At 45.2% G+C, this 17,913-nt stretch overlaps 1 protein-coding gene across 2 annotated transcripts; it reads right to left on the reverse strand.

Annotated features, from left to right (window-relative positions):
* Window positions 1-234: 234 nt before the first annotated feature.
* C1H21orf62 (chromosome 1 C21orf62 homolog) lies at window positions 235-17,576 on the reverse strand. 2 transcript variants are annotated; one of them, XM_047756471.1, is made up of 2 exons: window positions 17,441-17,576; window positions 235-1,144 (listed from the first exon to the last, which is right to left on the reverse strand). In XM_047756471.1, exon 2 carries the CDS (start codon window positions 1,074-1,076, stop codon window positions 447-449), a length of 630 nt encoding a protein of 209 aa, XP_047612427.1. In that variant the 5' UTR covers window positions 1,077-1,144; window positions 17,441-17,576; the 3' UTR covers window positions 235-446. The 2 variants fall into 2 exon arrangements, with proteins under 2 accessions (XP_047612427.1, XP_047612438.1); XM_047756482.1 differs by lacking the exon at window positions 17,441-17,576 and adding an exon at window positions 1,229-1,715.
* Window positions 17,577-17,913: the final 337 nt, after the last annotated feature.

The raw sequence follows: 17,913 nt of genomic DNA on the forward strand, positions 1-17,913 counted from the left end.
GGGATCAAACCCGCATCCTCATGGTTACTAGTTGGGTTTTTTTCCCACTGAGCCATGACGGGAACTCCAGGAAGATACCTTTCTTGGCGGGTCACCCCCTATGCTGAGTTCCCTAAGCAGTCCCTGGGGTGCATTGCTCGCTCCATTTCTGATCCGACATTTCTCTCCCCACCCTCAGGAGCAAGGATCTAGCCGCTAGCCGGCCTTCAAGGCATGTTTCTGGACTGAATCAAGTAGGTTTTTCGCTTCTTTTTATTTAATTTATTTATTTCAAAACGGCTCCCATGATTGGGCACCGGCAGAGCAGAGGGGGCTGGCTCTGTGTGAGTGAGGGCGGGGGAGCAGTGAACTTGAGGCTGGGAGTACCCATGACCTTGTTCACAGATGCCTCGCTGCGATTATCCACAGTGTGCCCAAGTTCCTGGAGGCCGGACCCAGCGACAGTGTTAGTAAATGAATGTGACCACATAGCTTGTGTTGCTTAGAATCGGGACGGTTTTAAAGTAGGAAAAGTCAGGGAAATTGCTGGCCATGCTGGCAAAGTTTTCAATGCTATATGATTTTAGGGATGACTCCCTGTTGAAAAGCGCCATATCCACGAAGGAGATATACGTACAGGTTGGCCCGCCTTGGTGGGACCCCCCGTCGTGGATCAGTAGACTCTGCTCCGGGGAGGAATATTTGGCCTCCGTGCTGACGCGGAGCCTCTTCAGCCCGCAGATGGCCAGGTACTCGGTGGGCAGAGTGTTGGTACCACACAGAGAAAGCTTCAGGTCCGGGACCAGCGCGAAGTTCAACAGGAGGCCCAGCGCAGATGTGTCTGTGAACCAGATGGTCAGGCGGTCACTGTAGCTGGTGTGCTGGACGGCAAGAGGCAGCACGGTTTTACAGCTGCACATCAGGTTGGCCAGACTGTAGTCACAGTCCCGGATGTCTGCAGAGCAGCTGCAGTTCCGAATGGTGTTTTCCTTCGTGAAAATCAGTGTGCTGTTCTGCTGAGCTCCTGTGAAGCCGTCAAAAGCCAAGACGCCCAGTGCACCCATCAGAAGGAAGAGGTGCCCAGAGGGCGGAGCCATTCTTGTCTCAGCATGAGCGGGTGGCCGGTTTGTCTTTCCCCTTCATGAGCCCATTCGTTGGCACTCACCTGAAAGAAAATAAGCAAACTTTGTTATCACAGCGTCTCACGAGAAATGTGCAGCTTCTGGGAAAAAGCAGCCCCCTCAATCACCTGTTAGAAACTTTTCTCTCTTGCAGTTCTAGCAAAGGCAGCAGATGCCAGGAGCCTGCGTGCAGGGAGTATTCTTTCCTCAGAGCCACTGGGGAGGCAGCCGCCACCCCCCTGAACTCTGCTCGCCTGAGCTGTAAAACTCCCCGTGATGTCTGCTGGTGGTGAGACTGACACACCAACAAGCAAGAGCAGATGCCAGAGGAGACGGACTGCATCCTGTCTCTGGGTGGGGAATTGAACGTGCACCTCCTCCAGACGTCCCGTTACTGGTACTGAAGACCTGTCTACCCCTGAAACATGCAAGTTCCCTCCTCCCCTAAGTGTCTCACTTCCTGGAATTCAGGAAACAAACATTCCTTGTCAGAACCAGCATGAATACTGGTGAAACATTTAGTTAATGGCAAACTGTAATATCTAACTTGACAAACATGCTCCCTCAGTCCTATGAATCTGTTTATAGGACCACTCAGACTTTTCCTGCTCCAGCATTAGAGTTGATTTTAACCGTGTTTCTAGACAGTGAACAGACCAATCACACACCAATTAATCACAATGATCTTGATTTGTCTACTCCTTTCCCAAAATAAATGTCATGAATTAATATTTTTTTGTTTTTTTTTTTTTTGGCCATGCCCCCAGCATTTGGATGTTCCTGAGCCAGAGATCAAACCCTCATTAGAGCAGTGACCTGAGGCACAGCAGCGACAATGCCAGATCCTTAACCCCTAGGCCACCAGGGAACTCCATGAATTGATTTTATTAAATAACTTACTGTAGGGATCCAAAACAAAGCCATACATAAGCACCGTTAAAGGATCTATATAAGGTGGGGATGCATGCTTAATTTTAAGAGCAACACTGGCGTTCCCGTTGTGGCACAGCAGAAACAAATCAGACTAGGAACCATGAGGTTGTGGGTTCGATCCCTGGCCTTGTTGCCATGAGCTGTGGTGTAGGTCGCAGATGTGGCACAGATCCTGTGTTGCTGTGGCTGTGGGGTAGGCTGGCAGCTGGAGCTCCGATTCGACCCTGAGCCTGGGGACCTCCATGTGCCACGAGTACGGCTGTAAAAAGCAAAAAATAAAAATAAAAAAATAAAGACCACCACCAATGTCCAATTTGGGGGAACATGCCCTGCAGTGCCTGGCATATAATAGAAGCGCAGTCTTCTTTTATGGTGTAGTAAGAATGAGAAACATTATGAAATAGGGCACAGATTTCAGTTTTTCAAAAAGAATGAAATTTCCCCTGAGTAAGAGATGACTGAAGAAGAGACCACACAATACAATTCAGTGCATCTATATGTACGGCAGTGGGCATGGCGCGACACAAGTGAGTTTTCTGCCCAGGAAAGTGCAGAGCTAGCGAGGGGCCCCCATGGGAAGAGGGTAGGGAGGCACTGATGGAAGGATCCGTCTGGGGAGTTAAACATGTGTCCAAAGAAGATGGGGACAGGAGTTCCCCTTGTGGCTCAGTGGTTAATGAATCCGACTAGGAACCGTGAGGTTGCGGGTCCCATCCCTGGCCTTGCTCAGTGGGTTAAGGACCTGGTGCTGCCATGAGCTGTGGTGTAGGTCGAAGACACAGCTTGGATCTGGCGTTGCTCTGGCTGTGGCTGTGGTATAGGCCAGTTGCTACAGCTCTGATTAGACCCCTAGCCTGGGAACCTCCATATGCCACGGGAGTGGCCCTAGAAAAGACAAAAAAAAAAAAAAAAGAAGGTGGGGACAGCAGGAAAGAAGCTAGGCAAACATGCACCCCTTAGGGAGCAAGATGGGGCTGCAAGGTGGCAGAGCAAGTCAATGGGAAATCTAAGCAGGCAGCACTAAAAATGTTGGGGTCAGGTGCACAGGCAGGCAGCACAAGTCCATCAGCAGGGGGCTGGAATGAATGTGGGGAGATTAAAAATCAGCTCCGCTAGAAGTTCCTGTGTGGCTCAGTGGTAACTAGTATCCATGAGGATGCAGGTTTTATCCCTGGCCTCACTCAGTGGGTTAAGGATCTGTCTAAAAAGACAAAAAAGAGAAAGATCAGCTCAGCCAAGTAAACGTGAAGAGAAGGTGAGCTATTCGTTCATAGCAATCGTAGCATCGCTCATTCATTCAGCAAATGCTCATTGGGAGTTTACTAGGGGGCAGGCACTTTGCCAGTCCTGGGGATGTGGCCCAGAATAAGACAGCTTATGTACTAAGGGACATGATTCTGCTTCCAGAGCCTGAGGCAGGCTGAGCCTGTATTGAGGACCAAGGGGCTGCACGAGCGGGGAGACGGAGGGAAGCCAAGGCAGGAGTGGGCAGGGCACAGCATGTGCTGTGTGCCAAAGCCAAGCAGAAGAAATGAAAACGAACAAGACCTGGACCCTGTCCTCCAAGGGCTCACATGCAAAAGAGGAAGACAAATAAGGCTAATGCACCGAGAAAGGCTCTCCTGAATGTACAGACAGAGGATCAGAGCAGAAAGAGAGGTCCATTCGTGGAACTGGATGAAGCATTTGATAGTGTTTTGTGTTTTTGTTTTGTTTTAGGGCCACCCCTGTGGCATATGGAAGTTCCCAGGCTAGGGGTCACATCAGAGCTGCAGCTGCCTGCCTACACCACAGCCACAGCAATGCCGGATCCTTGACCCACTGAGCGAGGCCAGGGATCAAACTCGTGTCCACATGGATACTAGTCAGGTTCATAACTCACTGAACCACAATAGAAACTCCCTGGTTTGTGTTTATTTTGAAGTTGGCACAGGGTTTTCTTCAAGGATTTATTCATTGGTTCATTTTGTCATGAAAGAAAGGGTTTTGAGAAACACGTAGAGCCAGAATTATCCCTGAATGAGGCTTAACAGTTTTAAAATCGTGTTAGGATGTGGCGGCAAGTATCCCACTTAGTAAGGGACAGTGCATAATTTATTCATTACAAGATAATTTTAGAGGATCACCTGTCCCAGATTCCACTGGAAGTTTCTAGGACTTCATGTCCCAGTAACCCCATCACTCCAGACTAAGAATGCTGTCGTCAGTACCATTGGCCTGCTCTGATCCCGGCCTTGAGGGAAAAAGGTGGGGGGATAGATACATAGTCAGAACCTGGGACAAAAGTGTCTGCCTCATTCTTTAAGGTGCTGATAGCATTCAAATGCCTGCACGGAGGAAGAAAAGGGGTAAGAAAGGAAAAGGACACAGTTTTGCTGGAATGAGCAGAACTGGAGTCCCAACGGAATTGGGGAGCAACTTCCCAGGAGTCAAGGCCCTGGCTGGACCTCAGGAGGCCCCTACTTTCTGGACATCAGAGAGATGTATAGACTATGGGGATGGCGGGGTGTCTGCGGGAAGGGTGGGAGGGGTCCTGTTGGGCTGGAATCCTCTGACTTGCCCTGACACATCCTTTTCTCAGCATCCCAGCTCTCTGTGTGCTCCATCATTAAGACTTGCCTCCTGTGTCCTAATAGGAGCCCCCTCACACCTCTAGGAGCAGGGCATAGGGAGGGGGAAGGTGCATGGGATGTATTTATGCCCATTCTGCCTTTGCCATGCTGGAATCTGCCTACAAATGAATAAAATGCAGAGTGAAACTAGGGTAAAGGTTAATTCCTCCCTTACTTTAAAGTCCGGATAGGAGTTCCTGTCATGGTGCAGCAGAAACGAATCTGAATAAGAACCATGAGGTTGCGGGTTCCACCCCTGGCCTCACTCAGTGGGTTAAAGATCTGGCGTTGCCCGGAGCTGTGGTGGAGGTTGCAGACTCAGCTCGGATCTGGCATTGCCGTGGCTCTGGTGTAGGCCGGTGGCTATAGCTCTGATTAGACCCCTAGCCTGGGAACCTCCATATGCAGCAGGTGCGGCCCTAAAAGGACAAAAGAAAAAAAAAAAAGTCTGTGGATAAACAACAAAGTTTATAGGGAACTATATTCAATATCCTGTAATAATGCATAATGGAGAGGAATATGAAAAAGTATATATGTCTATATGCAACTGAATCTTGTACAGTAGAAATTAACTCAACATTGTAAATTAACTATACTTCAATCAAATAACTTTTTAAAAAGTCTAATGTTAGAATTCCCGTCATTGCTCAGTGGTTAACGAATCCAACTAGGAACCATAAGGTTGTGGGTTCGATCCCTGGCCTTGCTCAGTAGGTTAAGGATCCGGTGTTGCCATGAACTGTGGTGTAGGTGGCAGATGCGGCTCGGATCCCACATTGCTGTGGCTCTGGCGTAGGCCAATGGCTACGGCTCTGATTCGACCCCTAGCCTGGGAACCTCCATATGCCGAAAAATCAGCCCAAGAAATGGAAAAAAGACCAAAAAAATAAATAAAAATTAAAAAAAATAAAAGTCTAATGTCATCAAAGGGGGGTGGTTAGAGTAGGGAGAGTGGGCTCTGCTCCATACAGTCATTCAGGGACTCAAGCTTTATTATTATTATTTTTTAATGGCAACTTCTAAGGCCCTCAGGTCCTCCATAGTATTTTCTACCCACATTTCATGGGCCAGGACTCAGCCACATGGCACCACCTGACTGCAAGCAGCCTGGCAGTGAAATCCAGCACCGTGCCATAGGTATTGGTGGGCATTAGAAGTTTCTGACATACCTAGCTTGTAGGATACAATGAATGGCTTTATGCAACCATGTCAAAAGCTCACGTGCTGTCAATCCACCTAAACTTTTCAGGTAAGATGCTGAAAACCACACATGATCATAAAACCCTCGATCACTGAATCACCAAACATTTTTGAAAACCAGAGCTCCCATTCAGATTCAGTTCAAATGTTATTTTTCTATGGCAGTTGGAGGAATCCTGATAGCAATGAATACCAACAGCTAGCTGTACAAAAGCAAAGACTCCTAAATTGACCAGATACAGACACCAGTTACTTCAAAACAAATTCCACGCAGATTCCTTCTCATTCTAGGATTACACCCAAAATTTAGAAAATGTTTATACTTGGCTCCAAAAGGAATGTTTCCAACTGAACAAGCTCTGTTTATAAGAAGATATTACTAGTAAGGAGATACTGTGTCAGTGGGAGGATAGCATTTGGACCATTTGCCTGAAACAGATTTGAGATGTCATGAATAATGATGCTTTGAATTCTGTAGTCTTTAACACAAAAGACAAGAAATATGATTGTGGGAAAATAGAGTGACACTCTCCAAATCCTCACAGCAATTACAAATCAAGAGTGATTTCAAATCTTAAATCAGAAATAAGTTTAACTTAAAATGAGAAGTGATTTTTATTTTTTTTTATTATTTTGTATAGCTGCACTCGCAGCATATGGAAGTTCCCAGGCCAGGGATCAAATCCGATGCCAGATCCTTTAACCCACTATATCAGAATGAGTTTCAAACCTACGCCTCTGCTGCAACCAGTGCTGCTGCAGCCGGATTCCTTTTTTTTTTTTTTTTTTTGTCTTTTTGCCATTTCTTGGGCCGCTCCTGTGGCATATGGAGGTTCCCAGGCTAGGGGTCGAATCGGAGCTGTAGCTGCCAGCCTACGCCAGAGCCACAGCAACGCAGGATCCAAGCCAGGTCTGCGACCTACACCACAGCTCACGGCAATGCCGGATCCTTAACCCACTGAGCAAGGGCAGGGATTGAACCCTCAAACTCTTGGTTCCTAGTCGGATTCGTTAACCACTGCACCACGACGGGAACTCCTGCAGTCGGATCCCTAACCCAGTGCACCACAGCGGGAGCTCCTGATTTTTATTTTGAAAGGAGAAGATTCAATGAAAAAACTAAAGAAATAGGAAGACCAGACGTGGATGAGCTGCTCCAGCAAGAAGCAGATGACCTGAAATATAAATCTCAGCCACAGCACAGGGAAGAAAGGCGGAAGAAAGACAGTATCTGGCCATCCCAAGAAACCCGCTTTGCAGCAGGACTTGGAGAGCTGTGCAAGGATGCCACTCCCAAATGTGATGCCCAAAGTGTGTCCCTGCAGACATCCTTGAAAACCTGGCGGTGGTGAAAGCCAGAAGAATTCCAGAAAAGGAGACAATTTGGAATCTTGGATGTGTCCCTCAAAGTGAGACATGGCCCCACGCTCTTGGAGGTTTTTTTTCTTTTTCTTTTTATAGGGCCGCACCTGCAGCATAACGGAAGTTCTCAGGCTAGGGGTCAAATCGAAGTTGGAGCTACCCGCCTATGCAACAGCTACACCAGATTTGAGCTGCATCTGCAACCTATGCAGCAGCTTGAGGCAACGCTGGATCCTTAACCCACTGAGCGAGGCCAGAGATCCAACCTGTATCCTCACAGAGAAAACGTTTGGTTCTTAACCCACTGAGCCACTGGGGGAACTCCTCTTGGAGTGTATTTTATCCACAACCCTCACTGCTTGCTGACACTGACAGTGGTAAGACGGCCTCGCTCACTCCAGGAGTCTAGGGTTGCTTGTGGGTTGTCCATCCTTGGGCTGCCCGAGGAACCTCACCTCCACTCTGGGAACAAACAACTGGGCAACTGATTAGAAGGCAGTGCTTATTAAAGACACGAATCAAGCGTTGGGCAGGAGGAAATGGGAGAGACTCCCAAAGGGGGTGCTCTTTGGGTTGAGCAGAGAGGGGTTGGGGTCAGGAAAGCTGAGGCACACATAAGAGAGTCACTTGAGCAAAAGCTCAGACCAGAGTAATTGGCATGTCTCAGGGCCGTGATGCTGGGACTGTGCTGGCCAAGCTAAGGGGGTTGGTCTCCAAACTCCCGATCTGTATCCCATCAATAAAACCCCTCCCCAATAGATATATTTTTCTATTTATAAACCTATTATAGGAGTTCCCGTCCTGGTACAGGGAAACAAATCCAACTAGGAACCATGAGGTTGCAGGTTCAATCCCTGGCCTTGCTCAGTGGGTTAAGGATCTGGTGTCGCTACAAGCTGTGGTGTAGGTAGCAGATGTGGCTTGGATCCTGCATTGCTGTGGCTGTGGTATAGGCTGGCAGCTGTAGCTCCGAGTCAACCCCTATCCTGGGAACCTCCATATGCCACTGGTGGAGCCCTAAAAAGCAAAAAAAAAAAAAAAAAAAAAAAAGCAAAAAAAAAGAATTGTAAACAATACACAAAGAGTAGAATTTTAATTTTTATATTTTAACTTTTTTTTTCTTTTTACAGCCACATCTGTGGCATATGGAAATTCTCAGGCGAGGGGTTGAATCGGAGCTGCAGCTGCTGGCCTACACCACAGCTTGAGGCAACCTAACCCACTGAGCAAGGCCAGGGATCAAACCTGAATCCTCACGGACCCTATGTCGGGTTCTTAACCTGCTGAACTACAATGGGAACGCCAAGAATTTTAACTCTTTGAGACGAAAAACAAAAATGGAAGTTTGAGTATTTTCAGCATCACCCCACTGGCTTGGCCTGTGTGCTCCCTCTGATGTACTCACGGCCTTTGGAGGCCCCTGCTAGAGGCAAAAGTGAGGTGCTGAGGTTTGTAAGCAGGGGAGATGTGTTTAGATCTGTGCTTAAGGATGTTCACAGAGGTAGAGATGGCATCAGAGGGCCAAAGAGCAGAGGACAATGAGTTCTAAGTAGGACAAACATTTCTCTATTGTATGTTCCTTGAAGGTCTCTCTCTCTCCATGTGCTGGCTCCTTCTAACCCCAGACTCTCCAGATAAATCTATTTCAGTATCTGGAATCCTTGGTAGAGGGGACCAAGAACATAGGCAGGTTTTCAGGTCAGGGGTCGAACTGGAGCTACAGCTACTAGCCTACACCACAGCCCCAGCAACACCAGATCCAAGCTGCGTCTTCAACCTATACCACAGCTCACAGCAATGCTGGATCCTTAACCCACTGATCAGGGCCAGGGATCGAACCAACATCCTCATGGATACTAGTCTTTTTGTTTCTGCTAAGCCACAGTGGGAATTCCTACCTGGTATATTTCCCCATGGAGAAAAAGAGGAAGTAAAATTTGTCTCCATGAGTGGGAATTTAGGCAAAATTAGCCTCAAGCATGCAGTTTGGGTCTTCAGGGGACACAATTTCAAGTATTTTTGGAGTTCTGGTGGCCTAGCAGGTTAAGGATCCAGCATGGTCACTGCTGTGGCTCGGGTTCCATCCCTGACCTGGGAGCTTCTGCATGCTATGAGCTTGGCAAAAAAAAAAAAGTATTTTTGTGATTGTTCAACTCATTGGTTATTTTGGGGCCAAAAAGCCTTTCTGAGTCATTTCTCTCAATATAGTATGGGTATGCTAGTTCCTACCACCCAAGGTTATAATAAGAGTAAAGTGAAATGCATGTGGTAATATCCATAGTCCACTGGTTCTATTCCTAAGTGCTATTACTACTACTCATAAATAACTGTAATAGATGTAGTGCTATAGTATACTATTCATAAACTATGATTATTTTGTTATGTTACAATTATAGTGATAATAGGAATACACTAGCCTGTTGTCAGAGCGTTCCCAAAGCCACCTCCCCAAAAATCTAAAGTAATATAGTTCATTTAATGCACCACTGGCATTGAAAATTTGAACGGAGAACAGGCTCAGCATAAAACAAAAAAGACTTTTTTGCGGAAGTTCCCATTGTGGCTCAGTGATAATGAACCCAACTAGTGTCCATGAGGATGCCAGTTTGATCCCTGGCCTTGCTCAGTGGGTTAAGGATCTGCCGTTGCCATGAGCTGTGATGTAGGTGGCTCAGATCTGGCGTCGTTGTGGCTGTGGCTGTTATGTAGGTCAGCCACTGTAGCTCTGATTGGACCCCCAGCCTGGGAACGTCTATATGCTGCAGGAGTAGCCCCTAAAAAATTTTTTTTTTAAATTAAATAAATAAAAAAACTTTTTAATCATTTTCCCTTGAGCAAACACATCTAATTTACAAATATCCTCCTATTCTCCTGTAAATTCTGGGGAGGGGGAAGCCTTTAAATTATTAGTGAGCAAGTCTGGAAAATGGAAATAGTTGTCCAATTCCCATTTATGCTAATTTAAATGTGTGTAAAATGTTCACAGAGTATGGGGTACAACCAAAACCCTTTCTTTGTGATCTTCTTCTGTGCTTGCTGGATACCATGGTGGGCTGAAAAATGGTCCCTAAAGACGTCCACATCCCCGTCCTTAGAACCGGTGAACATCACCTTACAAAGCAAGCGGGATTTTACAGATGTGGTGAAGTTAGAGCTCCTGAGAGGGGAAAATTATCCTGAACTCTCCGGGTAGGCCCAGTGTAACTAGGAAGGTCTTTCCAAAAGGCTGTGGGAGGAGACAGAGAAGAAAAAGGCGAAGTGACAATAGAAGCAGAGATGTGGCCACAAGCCAGGGCATGCTGACAGCCTCTGGAAGCTGGAAGAGGCAAGGAATGGATTTTCCCCTGGAGTCTCCAAAAGGAGTAGCCCTGCCAATACCTTGAATTTAGTCTCATCAGGCTGATTTTGGAGTTCTGACCTCCAGAAATGTAAGAGAATAAATTTGTGTAGTTTTAAGCTATGAAGTTTGTGGGATTTTTTTTTTCTTTTTACAGCTGCACCTGCTGCATATGGAGGTTCCCAGGCTAGGGGTCAAATCAGAGCTGCAGCTGCTGGCCTACACCACAGCCACAAGCAATGCCAGATCCCAGCCGCATCTGCAACCTCTCCTGCAGCTCGAGGCAACACCGGATCCTTAACCCACTGAGCGAGGCCAGGGATTGAACCTTCATCCTCATGGATACTATGTCAGGTTCTTAACACGCTGAGCTACAATGGGATCTCCAAGTTTGTGGGAATTTGTTAGAATAGTAATAAGAAACAGATATAGAAATTACGGGGAAATAAAAACACCCACATTAAACTACTTTTGGGCCAAACACATTGGCCCCTCTGTATTCACAGCTCTGCAGTATTCACTCATTTTTTCCTGTATCATTACTCTCACTAGACCGGATCATAAGCTCTTTGAGTAACTATGCCCTAAGCTCCTTTCTATTCTTCTGTAGTACCAAGCTCGAAAGTGTCACATTGAATTGGACCCAGCCCAGCCTAAACAGATGCATCCGGACACGCCTCATGAGTTCAGGGGATGACTGTATCCAGATGGCTATTTGCACCTGGGGAAGAGTCGAGGAAAAGAGGAGGAAGAGTAAAGATGGTGTGTAGACGATGCGTGGGGGCCCGGGGCAGGGATGAGCGGAGGGTGGGACAGCACCAGTGTCATCTTGACCCAGACTAATCAAAGCCTTGGGCTGAGTCCAGCGGCATTGTAGGCAGATGCTGCATGGACAGTTCTTGAGAACTCTGAGATGTGGGACACAAGTGACCCCTGCCCAGAGATAGTGTGACAAAGGCATTCTCTGCTTTTGCACTGAGGGCAGCCCAGCTCTGGCGCTATGAGGAATGAAAGGCAGGCAACACCATCCGGCTCCTGGTGGAAGACAGACCTGGATGTCCCTAAATACTGTTCTTCCAGCAGCAAATCTACAGAAATACCCTGGACTTCCCATTGTGGCTCAGTGGTAATGAACCTGACTAGCATCCATGAGGATGAGGTTGGATACCTGGTCGCTCAGTAGGTTAGGGATCTGGCATTACCATGAGCTGTGGTGTAGGTTGCAGATGTGGCTCATGTCCTGCCAGGTTTCTGTGGCTGTGGTGTAGGCCAGCAGCTGCAGCTCCAATTCAACCCCTAGCCTGGGAACCTCCATGTGCTGAGGGCGCACCCCTAAAAAGACAACACAAACAAACAAAAAACAATGAACCAAACAAACAAAAAATGGAGACATGGGACAGCCAATGGGGACTGGGGACAGAGGCACATGAAAGGACCATTTGTGAATACAAGTTAAACACTCCTAGGGACGCCCAGCAATAATTAGAGGAGACTCCTGAAAAGGCAGGGTGTTGGGATGGAGGCAAGGATCCTGTATCAGGTAGGGTGGGACCATGAACTAGCCACATACAAGTAATTAGTGTTCATTTAACCTTATTCGTGCCACTGGTTGGTGAAGCCAGGATCTTTTCAAGTATCAAATGGATTACTGCCTTCAGATTAAATGTATTTAATAATATAAATGAACCAAAGTGCTCCCAAGCTTCTAGGCTATGATAATTAAGGACTAACTGAAATGCATGTTTCATGTGTTGAAAGCATCGTGCTTCATCGAATACTGAGTTCGCCCATGGGTTTGCCTATTGGATGCTGGACCCATTGCTGTCGGTATGCTGTGTAAGTCAGGTTTCTGATGTGACAACGCCCTGGGCTACCTGCTGATCATGGTTTCCCCAGTCCTTCACGCTTCACACCTGACACGTACAGGAACTCCATAAATATTTATATTATCCAAGTGAATCCCCACATTAGCTAAGTCATAGATGAGTGTTGTTGATCCTTTACTTCTTCTTTTACCTTTTACCTCCTAGAATTGTGGAGCATATCATATTACCCAGTGAGCAACAAAACCCATCTTCTTCAGCAGGAATTTCAGCACATGGCCCTGCCGTGACAGGGGAAGCATAAAGAAATTTGGGGGGAAAAAGAGATTTGTTTGTTTTTTTTTTTTTTTGGTCTTTTTAGGGCCACACCTGTGGCATATGGATGTTCCCAGGCTAGGGGTCAAATTGGAACTATAGCTACTGGTCTACACCACAGACACAGCAATGCTGGATCCAAGCCATGTCTGTGACCTACACCATAGCTCATAGCAACCCTGGATCCTTAACCCACTGAATGAGACCAGGGATCAAATCTGCATCCTCACGGACACTAGTCCAGTTCGTTTCCACTGAGCCACAACAAGAACTCAGTTAGTATATCTTGATCTCACAGATATTGTGGGCTTCAGAAGCCATTGCCCTAATTGCTCTTGGCTGAAGGATTATAATAACCCCTGCTGCAAAATTCCCCACATCTAACGTCTAAGCATCCAGTCTTGTAAAACTAAGTTGGGGAGAGCTTTGCTCAAATTACTGGGCCTGTATTATGTGAGTGTGAGGTTGCCAAGGAAAATAAGTCAGAGTAATCCCTTTGCTAGGAGATGAGAAACAAACAAACAAACAAAAATGTTGGCAGACCTTTAATATTTTAATTACCCACTTCCAGAGCTATAAAAAGGGATTCAGATCTTCCACTTACAGTTGTACAGTATTACAGCCCCACAAAATACCTTCAGCTATTTCCTTAAGGTGCAAACCTGCAGCTTTTTCCTTTCATTTGTACTCAATGATTAGATTTTAGACAAGTAAGAAGTGCATCGTTTCCTTTAGTGGTTTTAGCTAGAAATATTGGAACCAAAGGCAATTTAAGCCTAGTTGCTTTCTTGGAATATTTTTAAGGGTTTTTAAATACCTCCTGGGAATGATGACTAAAGGTAATATGGAATCCTGGAACAGAAAATGGACATTAGGTAAAATTTAAGAAAATCTGAATAAAATATGGACATAAGTTAATAATAATAGTGTATCAATATTGGTCCATTAATTGTGACAAATGTATTATCGTCGTCATGTTAGATGTTGATAATAGGGAAGACTAGGTGGAGGGTGTATGGGAACTCTCTGTGCTCTTTTCACCATTTTTCTGTAAACTCTTCTAAAATAAGAATTTTATTTGAAAAGAATGCCTCCTGATCTCATTGGTGACTCATTGAAGATTACTTTCGTGACAAGAGCAGAGCTCTGGTGGCTGATGTGGGCATTATAATTTGGGCTAAACTGAACATCCATGAAGCCGTAATTAGGTATGACTCCAAAAGAATTCTTTAGAACTCCTGACCCCAGAGAAGATCCTGGCTTCATCAGTGACCTTGGAGACCAGGTACTGCGGAGATGCAAAGGAGAGGTGATCCTTTTATGGGAAACAGATCAAAACTAGAAAGGAGAGGCATCAGAGAATAAGTCCTGATGGGTGTGTGTGTGTGTGTGTGTGTGTGTGTGTGTGTGTGTGTGAGAGAGATACCTCCTTCATGCTGCTTGTGTTGTCCTCTGTGTCTAGGAGTGTTTTCTATTTCTTATCTGCTAAGAAAGAACCCTCATCTCTTAGACTGTCTTCATATCTTTCATCATGAATCTTTCATAGGCTAGCGCATGGATGATTGTTCTTGCCTGCCTCAAACCTGTTTTTCTTTTCTTTCTTTCTTTTTTCTTTCTTTTTTTTTTTTTTTTTTGTCTCTTTCGGACTACACCTGTGGCATATGGAAGTTCCCAGGCTAGGGGCTGAATATGAGCTCCAGCTGCTGACCTACCTCACAGCCATAGCAATGCTGGATCCTTAACCCACTGACGGGGGGCAGAGATTGAACTCGACGCCTCATGGGTACTAGTTGGGTTTGTTACCACTGAGCCACAATGGGAACTCCTCAAACCTATTTTTCATATGTCAACATAAAAGAAATTAAAAACCAAGTTTTTCCAAGAAATCAGTAATCATACAGGGAGCCCAGTGCCTATTTATGTCAGATTTTTAAGCCACTCTAATTAGGCTGTTCTTAGGGTCTCTCCATCGGAACAGTTGTCTTCAGGTTCCTAGTGACTCCCATCCCCCAGTGTGCCAAAACCAATGGTTAATTTCCTCACCTCGTTTTGTCCAACTTCTCACCAGCATTTGACATGGTTGTCTTCTCCTGCCTTCCTGAGCAAAGAACCTTCTGTTCTTCCAAGACCCCCCGTGCTCCTGTTTTTCTCGCTACCTCAATGGCCATTCCTTCTCAGTATCTGGCTGGGATCCCCTCTTCTTCCCTGATGTTGTTGCAGCCCCCCACCCAGTGCCTGGCTCTCTTCTCTATGTATATCCACCCTCTTGGTGACTACATGCTAAACAATGGATTGAGATGTTATTTATATGCTCCAAACCCTTCCCGGAGCTTCATTCTCACATATCCAACATCTTACTTGATTTCTCTATCTGAATATCTAATAGGAACCTCAAACTTAACTTGTCAAATACACGCCTCTTGACTCCCAAGAGAATTCAGACTACTAGACACTGAAGAGATGCTATCGTATTCACATTTTACTGCACCAACACTTACTGCCCCTCAGTCCTGTTTTCCCAGGACTGAACTAGCTAAATACAGAAAATGGTCATTGACAAGAGGCAAAGTACTTTCATATAAGAAATGTGGGTGTTACATGTGTGTTGAAAAATGACTGAGAAACTCTACATGTTTTAATGATTAATAATAATAACTGCTTCTTTTGTGCCAGATACCATTGGAAGTACTTTACATGTTTATATCATTTAATTCTTGCAATAATCTTAAAGACAGATATTTTGGCTCCATTTTCTTTCTTTTGTTTTGTCTTTTGAGGGCCGCACCTAAGGCATAATGGAGGTTCCCAGGCTAGGGGTCCAATCGGAGCTATAGCCGCTGGCCTATACCGCAGCCACAGCAATGCGGGATCTGAGCCACGTGTGTGACCTACACCACAGCTCACCACAACGCTGGATCCTTAACCCACTGAGCAAGGCCAGGGATCGAACCTGCATCCTCATGGATACTAGTCAGATTCACTTCCACTGAGCCACGATGGGAACTCCCCACAGTACTTTTTTTTAAGAAGAAATCTTTATAGTCCAATCTCTTGGGATAGAATGTGATGGAAGATAGTATGAGACAAAGAATGTATATCTATGTATGACTGGGTCACTGCTGTACAGCAGAAATTGGCACAACAATGTAAATCAACTATACTTTAATAAAGAAAAAACCCCCCAAAATTCAAAAAGAAACCTTTGTAAATTTGACTGAAAAATCAAGACAACCTGGGTTGAATGCTGCTTCCATTAACATAGGCATGGAATGTAGGACAGAGACAGAGAGCAAGCCAGTGGGAAGTCTTAACTAAAATATGTAGCTACTGTACCTTTCTGCTCCACACAGGTCCTTTCGAGAGTTAATTAACCAAAGGTCGCAAACCCCTCAAGCCTTTCCCACGAATGACTTGGTGTTTGGTCACCTAATTAAAACACTGGTGCTCCAACCCCAGATCATACCTCTGGCCCCTTGAACACACACCCATGGAACCGTTCTCTCCACACACAGAGACACGATCCACTGGACCCGGAATTTTAAAAATGGATCGTATACTAGGTTGAAGCAACAAAAATATTCATGCAAAAACTAGAGATCCAAGCCAGCTGTTGAAATGTATTCCTTCCCATAGATAAATTTTGTGAACCTGTTATTTGCAGAAAATGCCCAGTTTCTGACAAAAAAAAATATAGTGAGAAATCTTCATTTCTTTCAAACGTTATTTTTAAGCAGTGCATTACATTGCATTAGTTGGTCTAAAAATAAAAGGAAAAAACTTCCCAAAGATCAGCCCGTTCATTAAAAAAAAAAACTCAAGCAATCGGGATCTCATCTTTTTGGTGGTTTTTAAGGACAGGCTTTTGTAAATATTATGCACAATTCTTTCAAAACATTTCCTTTCCTCAATATACACCAACACACATATGGCTAAAACACTGCTCCCAAATGCATTTAATAAACAATGAACTACATGCAGGACTGCATAAGGATTACTGGTTTTGATGAACCCATCCTCATGTTGCATTTTATTGCGGTATTTATCATGTTTGTTTCACTTTTGAATACAGGGGCCAATTTTTGAAAAAGTTACCTACCCAATCCACATGGTAATGGTCAGTGGAACTTGGTTTCTTCTTGTCTTCCTATGTTTTCTAGTGACAAGTGTATAAATAAACAGTACGTACAATACCATTAGATCAAAACAGAGTGAAGAAGCAATAAAAGTCAATATTTTGAAAGCTCCTCGTTTTGCCTGTGATCACAATAAGAAAAAGAGAGATAACATGTGTCTCTTTCATTTAATTATTATTCACGTTAAAGACCAACAAAAAATATAGCCAGATGTTTTTTTTTCTTTTTTTCTTTTCTTTTAGCCAGATTTTAAAAATAGAAACAAGAGGCCCAGATTCCATGAAGATACCTGTTACATAATTTTATCCTAAGTCAGTTTATCTGTTGAGGGAAGTAATAAGACCATTTCCCTCTTTGCTTAATGAACTGAAAACCTTTCCTTTTAAAGGCAGACTCTCAGTAAAGCTCCATTCCTATGCCTGGAAGCTGAAAGGAGTGTTTCAGGGCGAAAGCGTTTCCTAAGTGTGCATTCTGTTCAGGAGACGCAAACCCTACAAGAAGAAGGTGGTGCCGATGGTGGCTCTTCGCAGAATTTTCCTGCCCTGCAGCAGAAATTCTGAAGCTATTAAACATGGTCTGCCAGGCTAGACATGGTCCAAGAAAGAAGACCAGAGCAATTACTTACATCTCAAGAGTTCCAATACGAGGCTGGCTCCTCCACACCCCAGACGGATCCTTCACTGCGGCTTGACAGCTGGTTTAATCTGCAAGCCAGGACAGATGGAATGCCTGTTCTTGCACTTGCTGTTCTTTTCCGTTTTCAGGGGGCCAGTGGCCCTGGTCATTTCCATGGCAACCAGAAGGAAGCTGCTGGCTTACTGGTTTCATTAACCACACAGCGGGAGAGAACCCGCTTTGGTGATGGCTGGCCCCTCTTTTGGGGTTCCACAGTGGAAAGTTTCCAGAAGAAACGAAGGAGATTGCTGCTCTCGGCTGACCTGAAGGGCTGACAGTAACGTGAGAAATTCTACTATAGCAGGAAATTAAATGAATTAAGGGTAAAGCATGGAGATGCCTTGATGTTTTTACTTTGATGATTTTTGTTCCACTTTTTTTGACCCAATGAATTCTCACTTAGGGCAAAAGCCTGAACCGGTA

This window comes from Phacochoerus africanus, chromosome 1, assembly GCF_016906955.1.
Source record: "Phacochoerus africanus isolate WHEZ1 chromosome 1, ROS_Pafr_v1, whole genome shotgun sequence".
In the NCBI taxonomy this organism is placed as follows: domain Eukaryota; kingdom Metazoa; phylum Chordata; class Mammalia; order Artiodactyla; family Suidae; genus Phacochoerus; species Phacochoerus africanus.

Bases quoted from the DNA above. Each gene is read 5' to 3' on its own strand.
- C1H21orf62 (XM_047756471.1), bottom strand. From the start codon at position 1,076: ATGGCTCCGCCCTCTGGGCACCTCTTCCTTCTGATGGGTGCACTGGGC.